Consider the following 18,154-nt stretch of genomic DNA (forward strand, 5'->3'; position numbering starts at 1 on the left):
AGTTAAAATAGAATTATTTACAACTTGCAAAAATGAAAATAACAATAAAAAAAGCATTTAAGGGACTGTATGTAAGGTAAAAAAATTAGTGTAAAGAATTTGATTGACATTAACTTCAGAGGGACACATTGAGAATTAAAGTGCAGACGTGTACAATAGTCTGTTGGATAACCTCTCATAGAAATACTGTCTTACAGAAAGAAAAGAATTCTTAGAATTCTTATTAAGAGTTCGAGGACAATAAATACATCTGGAACGTATGAATATAATTTTTCTTTATTTGAATTTTAAATAACGTATAAGAGTGCATTTTATTTGTTCAAAATAAAATTTTACTTGTAACACAGTTTATTTATTACAGAAATTAAATATAAAAAACAGCAAAACATAAAATTATAAATCGAAAACAATATTTATCAATTAGTAGATGCAATGAATTTATCAGATTAAATGCAAAATACCTAATTAAAAATCGGAAAGCTTCCAGATTTTATATTATGCGCAAAGGGGCGTATTTTTAACCTTTTGTATGTTACCTTTATTTATTAAATATCATGATCTTTGCACTTAAACCATAAAATTCTATTCAATAGCAATATCGCAAAGTAATTTTAAAATGAGCATATCTTTAGAATTTCCGATACACAGTCTCGCGCGCTGGAGATAAAAATGTCCGCCCCCTCGTAGAGTAGTGCCATTGCTCGCTTTGAAATCATTGAATTTCTTAATCAAAAACTTATGAATGCTTTACAAAATATGAAATAGATAATAAAACAAATTCCAAATTTTTGCTTCCATATCCTCATATTCGTGTGAAGACTTACGTTATTCAAAATTTGATGGCTCTAGGTTCTGTTGTTTTATCACAGTGCGAGAAATATGCATACGTTTATCCACACCATAGATTAACACCATAGATTTATTTTTCTTTAAATATAACCCTGTATTATATTTAAAGAAATTAAATAATAGATTCTTCATTATTAATTTCTTTAAATATAATACAGGGCGATAATATTTGGAGCAACAATTTGAAAAGTGATTCAGACTTTTAAAGTTTTCATCGCAAAATGCCAAACGAAATTAATAGCCCTTCTGAGCTGACTCCCTTTAAGCTAATAAATTTAAATAATAAAATTATAATTAATTTCTGGAATGTCTGTAAACATGACATTATGCAGAGATAAAATCTTTTGAAAAATGTAAAGCATGTATTTTTCGCAGATAATTCTGAGAAAAAGTTTGCCTTTGCTGACTAAAACATTTCTTTTTTGCTTCTTTATTTTTGTTACATCTATAGGAATTCAGCAGTTAGTTTTATAGCTTTCTTTTTGATGGTATAGAATTTACTATATTTCCGCCAAAATCCAGTTAGATTTCAAGTAAGTGTGGACTGCAGTTTTATTGGAAAACTGGTTAATCGGTTACGATAAAATATGATTATAGGAAAACGGTAACAGTAAAAAATTTAAAATGCTTTTGCTCATTTAAAAGTACATAAAAAATTAATTTATAGATGATTGTTAGCAGAAATTGAAAATACGCAAATGTAGTAGATACTTACGTTTTACCCCATCGGCTGATAGCGAGGATTTAGGCAAAGGGCGCCAGTCGCCAATCGTTACTGTGAAAACCTGAAGGAAGTGACCATCCACAATTGGCGCTAACTCGTGCTACTGGTCAACGGGATAATACTTAAGTACCCAAATAGACTACATTTGGTGACGCCGCGCTCTTTTGGAGATTTCAGGAAATTTTAAAATTTCGTCAGAAAGTTCGTGATCAAACACGTCAGAAGACTTGCCACAGGAAATCCAAAAACTTAGTTTTTAACATTTTTTTACTGATTATCTAAAGAATGTTAGCAGCTAATTGCTTTATTATTCTATGTTCCTAAAAGAACAGATTCATATACGTTTTTTTATGAAAACTTGAGAATCAGTTCCCTAAAAATTGAGAGTTCAAGGCTGGAAACCTTCCCTGTTATTTATTTGTAGATATTACTGGGTTTCGGAAAAGTCTCCTTAATTAAAGTACAGTTTTTAAAACCTCGGAAAATCATATGTGGTTTGATTTTTAGAAATAAACGAATTATTTATAAATGCTTAAAGCAATATTCAAAAAATTAAATAAAATCTAAATATGTAGAACTAAAAACTCACACTTTGAACTTAAATTTCTATCAACAACATTCATTCTACTTCTGTGATTAGCTATTTCTTTAAAATTTAGTTTTAGGTATATAATATTTTTCATGTAAGCTATGTAGAACTTATGGCAATTATTATTCTCTTATTTAAAACATCAGACACTAGAGAATTTCTTGATGCGAAATTATTATTTCAGTTCAAAATCGTGATTGCTAATTCTGTAATATCATCGGCTAAAATAGTAACTACTTCAATAAATTATTCGGCTAAAAAATCAACAGTTATATCAAACTGCATTAAAACAAAAAAGAATTAATTCATTTACAAATCGTATCTCAGGATCCTTTCAAATTTGGGGGGAAAACTAGTTACAGAATGACTAAAACACTCTAGTAAAACAGCTTACTTATTTGAAAAACAACTTCGAAGGAATTTCTTGAATGTTGGTTCGATGAATAGTTTAATTTCATATTTTTACAACCACCTTTTATATATGAAGAATAATTAGGTCAGAATTACTGTATAAAGTAAATTCCGAAACAACTTCGCAGACCTCTGAATTCACCAGGGCTTCAATTTGGCATTTGGATAATGACTGTATAAAGTCAGTAAATTTTTGCATGCGAAATTTAAATTAAAACTGTGCAGTTTTAATTGAATTATTCAAAATAACCCATTATCGGTAAAATCGCTATATCTATGCAAAAAATGCGCAAGGAAAAGGAAAAGCATGATGGCTAAAATAACAGAAGAAAAAATTTGCAAACCAAAATTTCTTTCTAAAAATTAAATTTACATTTCTAGATATGATATAAGAACTGAAAATTTTAAATTAAATTAAAATTTTTATAGCTTTTAATCCACGGTTCTAAATTTTTTCCCGAAAAAAGCTTTTATTAATAATTTTAGTAACTAATAGCAATTCCATTTCTGAAGATAATTTTTTTTCCTGAACACTTTATAAAAGATTTATAAAATGTGTAAGGTATTTTCTCTTTCCTTTCTGTAGGCCTTCGTGGTGTAACGGTAACACACTCGGGGCGTATTCGAGAGGTCCAGGTTCGAATTCCGGCGAGCGCATTGCACATTTTTCACTTCTCCTACTTCAAAACATTCTAATGACTCTACAGTGGCGCCAGAACTAAAAGGTGGAGAATGATGATTCTTCACCACCAGGACTTGGAGATTGTGTCCTCTAATCCCAAGTCTCCCTTTAAGAAGGGGAGCATATAAGGTATTTTCTCCCTCCCTTCTGCATGGCTTCGTGGTACAACGCAGCACACTCGGCGCGTATTCTAGAGTTTCAGGTTAGAGGCTCAGCGAGGGCTTTGCTCAGTTTTCGTGTTTCTTGCGTCAAAAAATCCTAATGACTCTACAAACGTATTACGATGTAATTTCCAGTTATATACGCTTTCCTCACACTTCTAAATATTTTAATCCTTGTAATCTATACATTTTCTTCAATTTTTAATCTAAATTTCATAGTGAAAAAAATCCACCGAAAAAGAAAATATTTGAATTTGTATGTCAGGATTATTATGTTTGAATTTGCATTCTATTATATTTATAAAATATTATTTATATTCTATTTCATAAGGAAACCAAATTTGATTTTAAAATTTCCCGTTTAAAATATTGAAGTGTATTTATTTATAAATTGAGTATCATCGAGAGAATGTAAGTCAAACATGGCTAAAAGGCATATTTACTTAAAGCACGTGTAAATATTTAAAATATTACGCATCTTAAAAATTTATTTCATAACTTATATGTCAAAATACGTTTTGGCGTTTGAGTACGTTAAATCTCAATACGTTTCAAATGCCAAAATAGGTTTAAAACGTCAATGGCATTACAAAAACAAACAAAAAAAAAAATTAATTGCGATCTGATTACAAACTTTTAAATGATAAGCGTATTTAACTTTAAATTACTAGACTGGTTAAGTTATTTTCAATAATAAGAATGTGAAATAAGCAACTAAAGCAAATAATTAGCCTACATATATAATCAAATTTCATTTTTAATTGATTTACATATTTAATAAAAAAATACATAAGAATTTGTTACCTATTGCTTCTTTTGCTTCATCTATGAGCTTATGTCCTTCATCTATAATTTTCTCTCCCTCAGCCGCAACTTGCGGAGCATCTATTGCATTTAAAACGTTCATCGCATTTGTTAAAGGAGCATTGTTATCCATTGCTGCTGCTGATGGAAAAGACTTTGTGTTTGAGCACCCCATAATTGACAACTACAAATATGATCAAATAACTGTTGATCGAGTCAATTACTTTAATCTTTCGTTGATTTTTAATGAAGTTGGCGGAAGTTTAGAAATAGCCGTTAATGCGCGATCCACGCAAGTGCGGTGAAATCTGCGACTGGGTTGTACCCCGAAGTCAGTTAACTTTTTGGTCAACAGCTCACATGAGCAGGGTCTCTTGGTCTAATGTCGTTAGCTCTTTAACTCAGAGGTGCGCGTGTGTGAAGTATAAAAGGACCACGATCGATTTTTTTACCTTTATTTTAGCTTCTGCCATCAGGTGGTTGCAAAGCCGTCGACAGAAGTAGCTATCGGGAAATATCCATGAAAAGCTTTGCATGAAAATATGCGTTCCCGGAAAATCTTTTAGAATAAATTCAATAGTTTTGTCGGCGCCGCTATCTTTTTATTATTATTTTTTTTTGTTCGTTCCATATGATCGAAGCATTTCGATATAAATAATTCATAGAGAGAAAATGCTAACCCTCTGGTTAGAAACAGAATCAATATATTCAAGAATGACAGCAAAACCTTTACAGACCCTTTAACTTTTTGCGAGACCATTGATCTCTCTTGACAAAAAATCCATTCAATTCTGAGACGCAAGAAACTTTTGAACTTTACTATCGACATCTTTTCAGAACTTTTATAACTTACTGAAGCAGAAAAATAAATATTTTTCAATAATTTAAAAACATTCAAATAATTCTTTTTCGTAGCCTATAAAGCGTAATTCTTCCACTTTTTTGTTTTCTAGCCTTGTTCGTATTTCGACTGTTTTTTTTTTTTTTTTTTTTTTTTTTCAAATTCCTTTTAATTTCTTTTAATTAATATAATTCACTCTTTCGAGTATGTATGTATGTATGCATTTATACGCATTTTGAATATGAAACTTAAATGTATGCCGAAGATAAAGAGCAGTAAAGTTGAAGTAACACTGAAATTTATTTTATTGATGTTATATACAGAAGGTACTGACTGAAAGTACAAAATGTTTACAAGAATACTAAAAGAGCAAAAAGAAATATAGCAAAATTATGAAAAAATAAACAAAATTAACTTTGTAAATAGCGCTGAATTTTAGCGAAAGGCTTTAGGCGCCGAAAAAGAGTAGATTAGTTTGGTTTATTTAATTATAGCAAAGCACATGAGGGCTACCTGTCTAAAAGGATGGATGCCTTCATGGAGAACTTTCTAAAGGCAAATGGCTCGTATCCCTGTTATACATATGGAAAACTACCAAAACATCCAAGCAGCTAGCCCGTTCACCGGTATCAGAGACTTTACCCGCTCGTCTGCCGGTCCTGTATTCAGCGACGTTATTACTCGGCAGACGCCGGAGTATCCCAAAGAAGGGTGAAAGGAATTTTAAATGTGTATTTTTGGAAAGTTTTTAAATCTTGTAAGCATTTTGCCGACCAACGGCCGAGTGGTAAAGTCTCTGAACACTGGTAGTTCGAGTTGTGTTCTAGGCGAACGGACTGACTGCATGGGTTTTTCGTAATTTTCCCCATGCATAACGCGGATACAAGCCAGTTTCCCTCAAAGAGTCTGCCATGAATGCTACCTTTCTCTTTAAGCAGACATCCTCGCGTGCTTTGCCGTATATTTTATTATTTACTATTTGTTAAAATCTGTACATGTTTTCTTTACCATAAAACTTTTTCATCGAAATCCTTTATTTACTTCATAGGAATTAAGTAAATTCATTCTTACAATAGTAACTTAATAAAATAGAGTGAAGAGGAACTTGAAATTGCGCTACCCTTGAGTTGCTGTTTTGTTTCGATCTAGTGAACAGCTTCGCCGTCGGCGCGCTGTGGTATGGATGAATTGCTGTGGCCGATGGAATATGAAGGTTAACGAATTTCTTGTCATAAGGGAAATTAAGGCTCGAGTTACTTCGAGTATGAAATTCTTAAGTGATAACCACTAAACAGACGTTTCCGCTCAAAATTTCAAAAATTAATCTATACATTCTAAACTCAGAGTCAAGAGGGAATGGATTTTTCCTCTCTCTACCATTTTTTTTTTTTTTTTAAAACTAGCGGGCTCTCTAGCCGTTTATAGGTGTTGACAACTATTTAGGCCGTAAGCGGTGGTCTTTTTTTAAAATTTATTATTATGGAGGCCCACCAGCGGCCGAGCGGTAAAGTCGCTGAACACTGATAGTTCGGTTCGAGGTTCAAGTCCCGCGAACGGGCTGGCTGCATGGGTATTTTCGTGGTTTTGCCCATGTGTAACGTATACACGAGCCAGTTTCCCTTAGAAAGCCCTCCACGAAGGCATCCCTTCCCTTAGCAGATACCCCTCGAGGCTTTGCCATAATTAAATAACCTAAGCTAACCTAACCTTTTATTATGGAGACAATCTAATAGGCGGGCCATCGTTGCCTTCTATGAAGGGATGGACAAATTAAATCCATGCCTTCTCCAGGATTCGAACCCGGCCCTTCGGTACGGCAGTCAGAGTCAGTAACCACTTTCCTGGTTTCGTTTGGTTTTATGAGATTATCGCAAAGCCTCAAGGATTATATGCCTAAGGTGAGGGATGCCTTCGGGGAGGACTTTCTAAAGGAAACTGGCTTGCATACACGTTACATATGGGGAAAACCACGAAAGCATCCATGCAGCCCGGCCGTTCGCCACGAAAGCATCCATGCAGCCACAAAAACCACTCTGCAGCCAGCCCGTTTGGCTGTGATCGAACCCAAACCGGGTCGAACTACCAGTATGCAGCAGTATTAATTACTCAAACACTGATGGGATCACAAAGTAGTTATCAGTCAGGAGATGTAAGGGACATCAGGAAAATGTGACCGTTTCGTTATGATGAACGCAATGACTGCTCTGAATATAGTGATCCCCAAAGCACGGATTGAGAACTTGATGTCATTCCTTTTATTTTATTTATTTATTTATTTATTTATTATTATTTTATTATTTTTTCTTTTTTACTTTTGGTAGTTATTTTCATGCTGAGATAATACGAAAGGAAACGGAAGAAATAGTGAGATTGGTCAATTTTCATACACTGAGTGCCTAATTACTGAGAAATATTCAATGATGAAAAGGGTAGGAAGAGACTCGAAGGAACATTTTGTACTAATCATCTGAGGTCAATTATTTTGGCTTTTAAATGCCGCTATTAAAAATAAAGGCACCATTTATTGAAAAAAGATTTCGATTCGATCATAAAAGCTGATTCAATTAAAAGAAAAGAATATTATTAATAGAGTTGATTTTTTACAAAGCAACGTTAAATTCACATTGAAGTATTTCGAGGAAGAGCCACTATAGAATGTCAAAAGATGTAATTCTGTGTCTAAGTAATAAAACGTTTGAAGATAAGTATCATGTTTATCCACATGCTTCTGCCCCCAAATGGCTTTTCTGTTGTTTTTCTAGACTAGAATTTAGAAACTTTGACATTCCTTATAACATGAAATTGAATTTTTTTGATCCACCAATGAGAAGTCTTCGGTTCACGAGGTATTATCTCCATGTGTTCTATAAATGAAAATGCTCTCAAGCTCTCTTTTCAAAATCCTGCCAAATGTATGATTTATTTTTCCTCAAAAGAAAATTAATATTTTCTCCAAATACGTGTATCTACAAATTGCGAAACATTCTCCATTTTTAAATCATTATCACGCCAAATTTAAAATTAACTTCTAATGACAGGACCCTAATAACTCAACGCAAAATTTTCTGCTTTTGTACTGCTTCGCGGTCAAGTTTGCTGTTCGAAATTTCCGAATTTAGCAGTTTCCATTAAATAAGCAAATTTTCAAAATATTAATTTTTAATGCTTCTACCGAGAACGATTGCAGCAGCAGCGGAATAATGAAAACTTAGAAAATTTTCATCATCTGTTTATCTTCATTTTAAATTAAATTAAGGTTACATAATGAATAATTAGGCATGTTAGTATTAGTTGAAAGAAAGTGTTTAAGAATTTAACATAGCTGTTAATATATTTGAATTGCGAAGTGTAACAAAAAAATGTGTCATAAGTAGCAAACATCAGATTTCAGATAGAAAATAAATGTAAATTTGAATTTTTTTTTTCTTTTGCGATATTATTATTCTTATTGTATATTTAGTAAGCGAAATTTAAAACTTATTTAAAATATTTTTTATTTTGTTAAGCAAATTTTTCATTTAACAAAAATTGTGGCCCATTAGCCATTTTCAGATCGAGCACTTGCCTCGCATACAGTTTGAAACTAATGCTCTAGGATTTCTCTTAGATCATTTCTAAATCACATAAAATGCGTTTTTATTTTTAAATTTTCATGCCATTAACCTAAGCCTTTATGTATAAATAATGTTTTTTGCTTGACTTTGCTTTGAAAAGGACGATAACTTTTATAATAAAATGCAGAGAAGGTAAGATTTAACAAATGTGAGACATCATAGGAACGATGTGAATTTCTCCTCCCTCTCATGATGCACAATGTAAAAAGGGAAAGGAAAATAGGTTGCCATAAATTAAGAAATTCGCCAAGGGAATTATTCTTGGCGGAAACTAGAAAAAATACGCCAAGATAAATTTTTGAATTTTTCTTTAAATTTCGCAACAAACTTTACTAAATTTAACATTTAAGCATAATTTGAATCGAAATATGGAAAAAAAATTGGTATGTTATTTCAGAAAAGTCCGAGCTTGTGTAAAAATACCTATATTAGAAAAATGCTATATATAAATCTAATATATATCCTAAGTCGCGCTTTGGAGACGTGAAAAGCACAATTTGAATTTCATCAATCGGCCCAGTAGAACGGGATATATAGAACTGTCTCCACTTTTTTTAACTCCGCAGCGTACATACATTTTATACATAAAAATGTTGCAAGTCTCTCTAGTTTATCAGTAATTTAAAAATATTTCCAACCTTCCTTTGTCAATAAATTATGGACATTGTTAGTTATTGACTGCTGTGAAAGTTTATTGAAAAATTTTTTTGTTGATAACTGACTGATCTAAAAGCTAGAAATCCTCTATAATTAAAAAAGTACTTAAATCAAATATTTATTTGGCATTTATTTTTGTAAATTAAATAACTTAATGCAAAATAAAAGCAAATTGCTGTAGTAGGTCATTAATATCAATTTAGACAGAATTAAATTAAATGAAACTTTTCAATTAAAATCGGTATCAAATTCCGATTGAATTTTGTAAATTATCAACTCAAATAAGTTTAACAAAGCGCGTAAACCACATTAGATGTTATTATCGCTTTCAACAAATATGCCAAATTTCAAAACGCGCCAGTATATCGTATATCACGTATATCTTCGGAAATTTTGAATAAAAAGTTCTAATTTTTTACAGGTATGCTTAGAAATACATCTACTTTAAGATGATAATAAAAATTTTATATGTTATTGAAATTTTTTTCGAAAAATTTATAAAAGTTATTTAAAAATGCAAATTTAAAAAAAAAAATAAATCATGAAACTGGGTGAATTTTATTTGGAATGAACCTAAATTTCGAATTGTGAAAAAAGGAATCAATAAGAGTAATAAAAAGAGAGATATTAATAAATATTTACCAGACTGAATTAACATTGAGGAGATAGAATTAACTTTGAGAGCTAATTTTTTAAAAATTGTTCATGCGATTTTTACAAAACTTGGCGGTTTGGCATAATCTGAGTCAGAATCGAAATATGGAAAAAACCGCCATGCATTTCAGAAAATGTCCGATTTTGTGTCAAAATACCTATGTTAGAATGATGCTATATAAAAATCTAATGTATATTCTAAGTCACGCTAATAAAATAAGACGTGGAAAACGCAATTTTGAATTTCGTCAATCGGCCCAGTAAAACGAGAGCATAGAACTGAGAACTGTCTGCCCCCCCCCTTATTTTTTTGTTTTAGTCCAAAGGGGCTTTGTCTCTGAGGGACTATTGTTTTCGTTTTTCGATTTTGCGTCGAATCACTCTGAATGTCCGTTTCACTTTTCAAACTGTTGCCACATGGGCATCTGCAAGCCCAAATTTGAAATTTGGAATTTGTTTTATTATCGATTTCATATTTTGTAAAACTTTAACGAATTCCTGATTAACAAACTCAAGGATTTCAAAGCGAGCAATAGCAATGTTGTATAGAAAAAAAAATTTTTATCTCCAGCGCATGAGATTGCGTATCGGAAATTCTAAAGATATGCTCAATTTAAAATTATTTTTGCGATATATACGTGATATTTAATATATTACTTTATATATTACGTGATATTTAATATATAAAGGTAACACACAAAATGTTAAAAAAACGCTCCTTTGGACGTCATTTAAAATCTGAAACCTTTCAATTTTTTTTCTTTGCTTTTTTTTTTTTTTTTTTTTTTTTTTTTCCCCGCAGTGTACCTACCATTTGTGGGTGTCGTTTTGCAAACACGACCTCACTTGTAATGTTTGCTGCACATTCCATTTGTCTGAAATGATTTTCAAAGCCTTGAAACACTACTGTGGCTGAGGTTGATCTCCCGGGCAACATACTTTATTTTTTATCCGTTATTTCGTTTATTTGAGGGGGAAAAAATTCTTTTCAACTAAACTTCTCTGCCAAGTTTCATCATGGGGCTACTGATTCTTTTATATATATATGTATTCGAGAAGGATGACTGATTAAATATCTAAAAATTATTAAATTGTTTATTTTATTATTTAATTTTGATTATAAATTAACTGAAAGGGAAAAGTGATCTGAGAGATAAGAGCATAATAATTCATTTTGGGGCTACTTGTTTCAAATTCATCTAATGATTTTCAATATTTAAATCGTAATTTAAATATATATATATATTTTTCTTTTAACTTAACAATTTGTATTAAAAATTCATTTCAAGTTCCTCGTGTGCATTTCGTTCTTCTTAAGAATATCTCCTATTCATAAAGTGTGAGAAAAACCATACGTTTGATAGGTATTGTACCCAAGCACAATACCACATTAGAATAGTCTTATCCGCTTTGTGACAATGGGACTGCTATTTATTAAATCTGACTAAGAATACTATTATATAAAATGCATATAATGTAATTTATCATGCATGGACAACCAACCATAAGTTCAGTTCGTAAGCTAGGTGACATCAAAAAAGTCTTAATTAATTGAAGTCTCCTAGTTTTACAAAATATCTTTGGTTAAGGAAAAAATCTGGATTTAGTTACCTTTGCAGAATCATTATTTTTGACAGCATACACATATATGAACAGCTGCTTTCAGTGATAAAGTACGAGTTGTAAACATGTACACTGACTGATAAAAGTCTTGAAAATTCTTTTAGTTCTGTGTTAGCAATATTAGTTCCCACACCGGGAGTTAGTTGCAAGAGTAAAACACAAATTCAGTGCCTAACTTAAAATTTTATTGCTAGTATGTTAATTTTCTGACAATAATATTTTCAAACGTTTGCTGCTTTCTTAATTATTAATGAATACCTGTGCAGTCTAGGAGTAACTATATTCTATAAGCCTTTCCCTCACTCATCATAGTTTATCCTAGAACCAGTTAAGTCTGCCAGTGTCTAATTAAAAATAAAGTAAATTTAAAGCAAAATAGCGGATGCAAGATATCCCTCATTCAAGAAACAGATGTTTCATTCAGAAACAGATGCCTCAGAATCGTAGTACGTGAACAAATACTTGTAGGATCTCTACTATGTGTAATTTAATTTGAATGCCCTTACCTTACTTAAGTTGGCAAGCTAATTATCGCTCCGTTTAAGAAATTCAACAATGTCCTAAGAAAGTTTTAAATACCCTTTATATTAAAATCTTGAACTCAACAATATCACAACTTTTGCATACAAATTAAAACGCCGCCTATTGTGAGCATTAGATAATAGAAAATCAAATTCACAAATTAAGGAAATTAGCAGGAGATTGCAAGACCAAGTGCCTAATTAAGCTTTGGCTCAAATATTCAGTGCACGATTTAACTTCGGTTACCAAAGGGGCTAAAGGCGCTATTTGACGTAGTAGAGCTGAAAGAGAGAATACAGCTGCGAGCTTCGCTGACAAAAGCTCTATTCCTAGAACTTTCAAGGATTTATACTTAAATATGCGTACTCATCTACATCCTGCTAACGAAAGGAGCTACGAAAAAGAGACGCTTATAAGGTATTTCTCCCGCTTTCTTAGCATGCCTTCGGGGTGTAGTGGTCAGCACTCTCGACGCGTATTCGAGAGGTCCGTTGTTCGAGGCCCGGCGAGGGCATTGCTCTTTTTTCATCTCTCCTGCTACTAATATACGCTACAATGGCGCCCGAACTAAATAGGGGGTGGTTGATTATTCTCCACTACCAGGATTTGGTGATTGGGCCCCCTAATTCCCAGTCGCCATTTAAAAAGGGGAGTGTATGAGGTATTTCTCCCGCCTTCTTAGCATGCCTTCGGGGTGTAATGGTCAACACGCTCGGCGCGTATTCGAGAGGTCCGTGGTTCGAGTCCCGAGAAGGGCATTGCTCATTTTTCACTTCTCCAGGTTAAAAAAAATCCTAATGTCTCTACAAGTATAGTATATATCAAATTGTATTGAAATGAGATAGTTAGTATTAACTGTATAAGCTATCCAATATTGTTTTATACTATTAGTTTTATAATATTTTTCAAAAGAAAATGTTTTATGAAAGAAATAAATATCTTAATTTACATTAATGAAATATAACTTTCAACCCAAAATTTCACAGGACACACATTTTGGATGCCATTTATTGCAAAATCATTTTCAAAATTTTGTATAGGTAAAATAATGGTTCACAGTTAAGCATATGAAGTATACCCAAAATATAATAAACTATGTAAAAAATGTAAAGCTAATAAACTCTAATGTTTCTTTAAAAGTATTGTGCTAAATATGTTTCTCAAAGCATATTTATCACATTTATTTGAATATTAAATATAGCAGTATTGCAGATTTTTATACAGGCATAGCAAATTTAAGTCAAAATCCTATTCAGAAAATTCCTTTCATTATTAATATTGAAATATAAATTCATGCATCTTTATATTAAGAACATGCTTGTGAAAGACTTATAGAGTTTCGTTCTGTTTGGGAACATAAGCTAACGAGCTCTAGAAGACTGTATGAGGAATCAACCCCATGTCTTTAAAGTCAGGAGATGGGTGTAAAGTCAGGAGAATGGAAAGTCAGGAGATGGGTGTAAAGAACCCTTTATTCACTCAATATTTTTTAACTGGTAGCCTCACCTGGGCTTACACAAAGCCAACGCTTCTGGCTCAGCTCAAACAGGAACGGTGAATTTAAAATAAAATATAATAAATCTAGTCTAACTGCTCACAGGATAATTTAACGCGCAGGAAGGCTCTTACTCATAGAAGTCGGCGGAAACAAGTCAAATGACTAGAAGCACTCTGTTATGTCGCGAATTTTAATTATTAATATGAGTTTTAAGTTATCGTTATTCTTGTATTTTTATTTGTACTCATGTGCATTTTGATCTGGAAAAAAGTATTCTTAAATTGTTAAAGCCTTATGTAGCTGGTAGTTCTTGAGATTGTAGTGTAACAAAGACAGGAAACGGTTGCAAGAGACATCTGGTTTATTAGTTTATGGCCTTTTTACTAACAGTGGAGGCAGTAGGGTGTTGTGTTGTCGCCTTTTACTAATGGCGTTTGAAACGAAAATCGTCTTGCTTTCGCTTTTTTATAGTTGCAATTTTGTTTACTTCAGACAGTGGGGGTTGTTGTAAGCTTAGGTAATTGGATTCTCGTAAAGCTTAGTTTCCGCTTGTTAGTTGGGGGGTCCACTTTAGTTCTCACGTTTTTTCTGAGTACAGATGTTGGCTTCATTGTCAGATTTTCTTGGTTTTAATTCGTTGTGGGGGTGTAATTTTCTCAGTTTAGATAAAGTAAAACTCTGGCATTGGTGTGATTTTAATTTTATGACATTTTGTAAGCCAATGAAATTTGCGGGGGGGGCGGAGAGGAGAGTTTACTTCGGTGCTTGCAGCAAGCTAGAATTCATTCTAATTCTGATTTTCGAGCTAAGAGGAAGAGTGGGGGCTTGACCCCTTGCTTGTTGTCGCGAGCGCCGGCTTTTGAGTCGGATTTGGAGACAGATTTGGGTTGCCAAGATGCAAAGCAGAAAAGAAAAAGTTCGGTGGGGCTTGAACTCCTGCGGGGGGGTTGCGCCTGCGGTCGGAGGTGAGGTTTCTTACGGCTTTCCGCTGATGGAAATTTGTTCGAACGGAGAAAGTGCTCTACGCAAAGTTTAATTTCATCGTTTCATCGTGTATTTTGAGATCTTTGAATAGTCATGTTAGAGGGAGGTTTTCCAGTTAGAATTGTTTATTATAGACCGAAGAGATTTGTTACAGCTAGAGTTTGTGACGAAAGTGCTCTACGCAAAATTTAGTTTCGCCGTTTCATCACGTACTTTGGAGAACTCCTTGAATAGTCATGTTTGAGACATTCCAGTTGAAGGAGTATGTCATGAGATACAGATATGTTCCAGAAGGAGGTATCATGCACCCCTTGTTCCTGAAATCAATGGACGTTTCCGAAACTGTTTTGAGAGAAAGAAAAAAATGGTCGTTGCTCATTTCCCAGTGGATTGGATTGGACACTAAAGCTCTTCCTGTTCGGAAATTGTCCCTCACTTAATGGACATATTTAAAGCGGTTCCTGGCTGATTGAAGAATTTGTATTTAATATCCTACACCTGTGATTCCTGAAATTAATGGACGCTTCTGAAAGTGTTTTGAAAAAAAAAAAAAAGTCTTTGCTCATTTCCCAGTGGATTGGACACTAAAGATCCTTCAGTCCGGAAAAACTGTCATCCATCTGTGAGTGATATTTTTAAGATTATTTTCTCTCTTTTCTCTGTCTTTCCAAATGCCATGATGGTCTAGTTAATAACAATTTATCCACATAGATAAATTTTTATTGCTTATATAAATTAAATATTGCTAGCTGGTAATATTAAGAAGTGATTAGAAATTTTAAGGGAATGACCAGTTAATTTGGAGAATTAAAGTATGTTACACCTTCTTAATTTGTGAAAAAAAAGTTAATTATTAATTAAATGTTTAATTATTGTAAGCTGAAATTTTGTGTGACAGATGCGATATTTTCATAGTAAAAATATGTGGTAGGATTACTGATCAGTTATCCAATATTTAGTAATATAATATTATTCTAGAAATCAATAAATGTGTATGTTTAAAATTTAATTGCATTTTTTTATCTTGTCTATTTATTTATTTATTTATTTATTTATTGGTGGTCTGTCATGTCACTCCATTTGTTTGAGCGGGTAGGCTTTTAAGAAACATGGAGCTTTAATTGAATTTGGATTATTGGTTTTCCTTTTGCATAGGTTATTCACAATGCTAACCTAAAATTTAACTTGTACTATCACTATACGATTGTTCGATATGATATATGATTCTTATTATTCTTCTATTTTTTCAGTTAGTGTGTCCGGCACCCCGCGAGTTTAAGGTTTTAAAAGTTTTAAGGTTTATGGAAAATCAAACACCTTTGTTTGTCATATCAAAATGATGTTTAAAACAAGGTCAAATAATTTCAGATGATCAAATAATTCCTGTCAGAATATAAATACACCTGTTGCGGATTTTCTTTATAATATGTTAAAAACGCTTCCTTTATATTTTTAAAGTCGAGAGTTATTTAGGAAAATAGCATATAAAAAAGGGCTAATTCATTTTCCTAAAAATGTACCATTTGGATTATGTTTTAGGCGCTTTTTTATAATATACGCTTTACATGTTGCGCGGAAGGGCTGTCATTGCCACTTTATAGAACATGTGGACATAATTCAGAACGTTTATTTCTTTTATTTTTAACCCAAAAGACGTCAGCCCAGAAGGGCTATTAATTTCGTTTCGGCATTTTGCGTTGAAATTATTAAATGTCGATTTACTTTTCAAATTATTTCCACCAAATATTAACACCCTGAATTATATTTAAAGAAATTAAAGAATAAAGAATAGGCATAAATATATGTATGTTTCTCGCATTGTGATAAAACAACGGTACCTAGAGCCATCAAATTTTGAATAACATAATCTTCCACAGATTATGGGCATCTGGAAGCCCTAATTTGGAATTTGAAATCTGTTTTATTATCAATTTCATAGCTTGTAAGACATCAACGAATTTTTGGTTAACAAACTCAATGATTTCAAAGCGATAAATGGCAAAACTGTACGGGGGGGGGGAAATATCTTCAGCGCGCGAGACTGTGTATCGGAAATTCTAAAGATGCACTCATTTTAAAATTACTTTGCGATATTGCTGTTCAATTGAATTTTATGGTTTAAATGCAAAGAACATGATATTTAATAACTTACACACAAAAGGTTAAAAAAGTCCCTTTGGGTAGCAGTGTAAAATTTAATTTCAGATTTTTTTTTATTTTATTTATTTATTTTTTGGCTTGGCTTAGTTGTTAATGGTAAAGCATAGTCGGGCTGTCTACCAAAGGGAAAGGGTTGCCTTCTGAAGGACGTTCTAAGAGATATTGGCTTGTATATACGTTACTTATGGAGAAAACTACGAAAACGCCCGTGCAGCCAACCCGCTCGCCTAGAATCGAAACTATATCGAAACCATGTCGCCTGGAATCGAAACCATATTCCGCAATTTTACCCCTCGGCACAGAACGTTGTAGGAAAGTTGTTTATAGGACTTTATTTATACATTACATGGGGTTTAACAAACATCGGTTTTTGACATGCTTCTGTACGTTATAAAACTGTAACATATAGACGTGATTTAGAACGTAGTATGAACGTTCTTTGCACGAGAGTGCCTCTAGCAACGGACGTGCCTGTTATACATAGAACTGTAACATACAGATGTGATTCTGAACTTTTCTCCTGAGCTTTCCTTATGCATGCGTGAAATACTAGTATTGAACATTTTCTGAACGTTCCGATGCTAGTTGGGTACAATAATTTGAACGTCCCCCCTCCAAAAAAAAAAAAAAAAAAAAAAAAAATCAGTGAATATTTTCGGAGAGTTCTCCGACGACTGAAGTTCAAACCTTCACCGCGCTTTCACTCTGAGTACGAAACAATCCTAATTTTTCTTGTCTGTGAATGTATGCTCCTCACAAATAAAGTTTTCCAAAAGTTAGAAAAAATTGTAAATGATGATCCATCGCTGAACAGCGCACGTTTTACATTGTTTAAATTTTCCTTTTGTGACACCAATAAAATTAACCTCTGTCAGCTGTTTAGCAATAGAATTTGGCTTTGAAGGCTATATTTGCCACGTGTATCAGTTCATTGTCCAATCTTTGTATTTTAGAACGATACATGCTGAGAAATATGTCATAATCTTTAAATTCGATGGAAGACTACCTACCTTCGATGTGAAACAAATTTTAAACACAGAAGTTACTACACTCGGAAAGAAAACATCTACCAGAATATCTAACATTTTAGTCATCGATCAGAAGTAGATATTTGCTAATCATGCATCAAACATGAAATAATGAGAGACCAGAAACTGAATGCAAAAACTAAGATGAGTTCCGGGAATGCATTGTTATCGAACATAATGAAACGATATATCATTCTAAAACGATTGAAACTGGACAATTTGCATAAATTAGGGGACGATCTATAATAATCACGCAACATGACGTAATTTGGTTCTATGCAGTCGTAAACAATACGGTAGATTTTCCTATTGAAATGAAAATGTTTTTTCACTCAAGTTAAAAAAAAAAAGTC

At 32.7% G+C, this 18,154-nt stretch overlaps 1 protein-coding gene across 1 annotated transcript in view; it reads right to left on the reverse strand.

The window, feature by feature from the left end:
• The window catches only part of LOC146992801 (uncharacterized), a 106,752-nt gene extending 102,131 nt beyond the window's left edge, over positions 1-4,621 (reverse strand). The window contains exon 1 of the mRNA XM_085809956.1: positions 4,221-4,621. Coding sequence (XP_085666082.1) covers positions 4,221-4,395 — 175 coding nt within the window. The 5' untranslated portion in view covers positions 4,396-4,621. The remainder of the gene's footprint in view (positions 1-4,220) is intronic.
• Between the last annotated feature and the right edge of the window lie 13,533 nt (positions 4,622-18,154).

The sequence above is a fragment of the Stegodyphus dumicola genome, chromosome X2 (genome assembly GCF_044657685.1).
Source record: "Stegodyphus dumicola isolate Sdum_Otavi_A_Nest chromosome X2, ASM4465768v1".
Taxonomy (NCBI): domain Eukaryota; kingdom Metazoa; phylum Arthropoda; class Arachnida; order Araneae; family Eresidae; genus Stegodyphus; species Stegodyphus dumicola.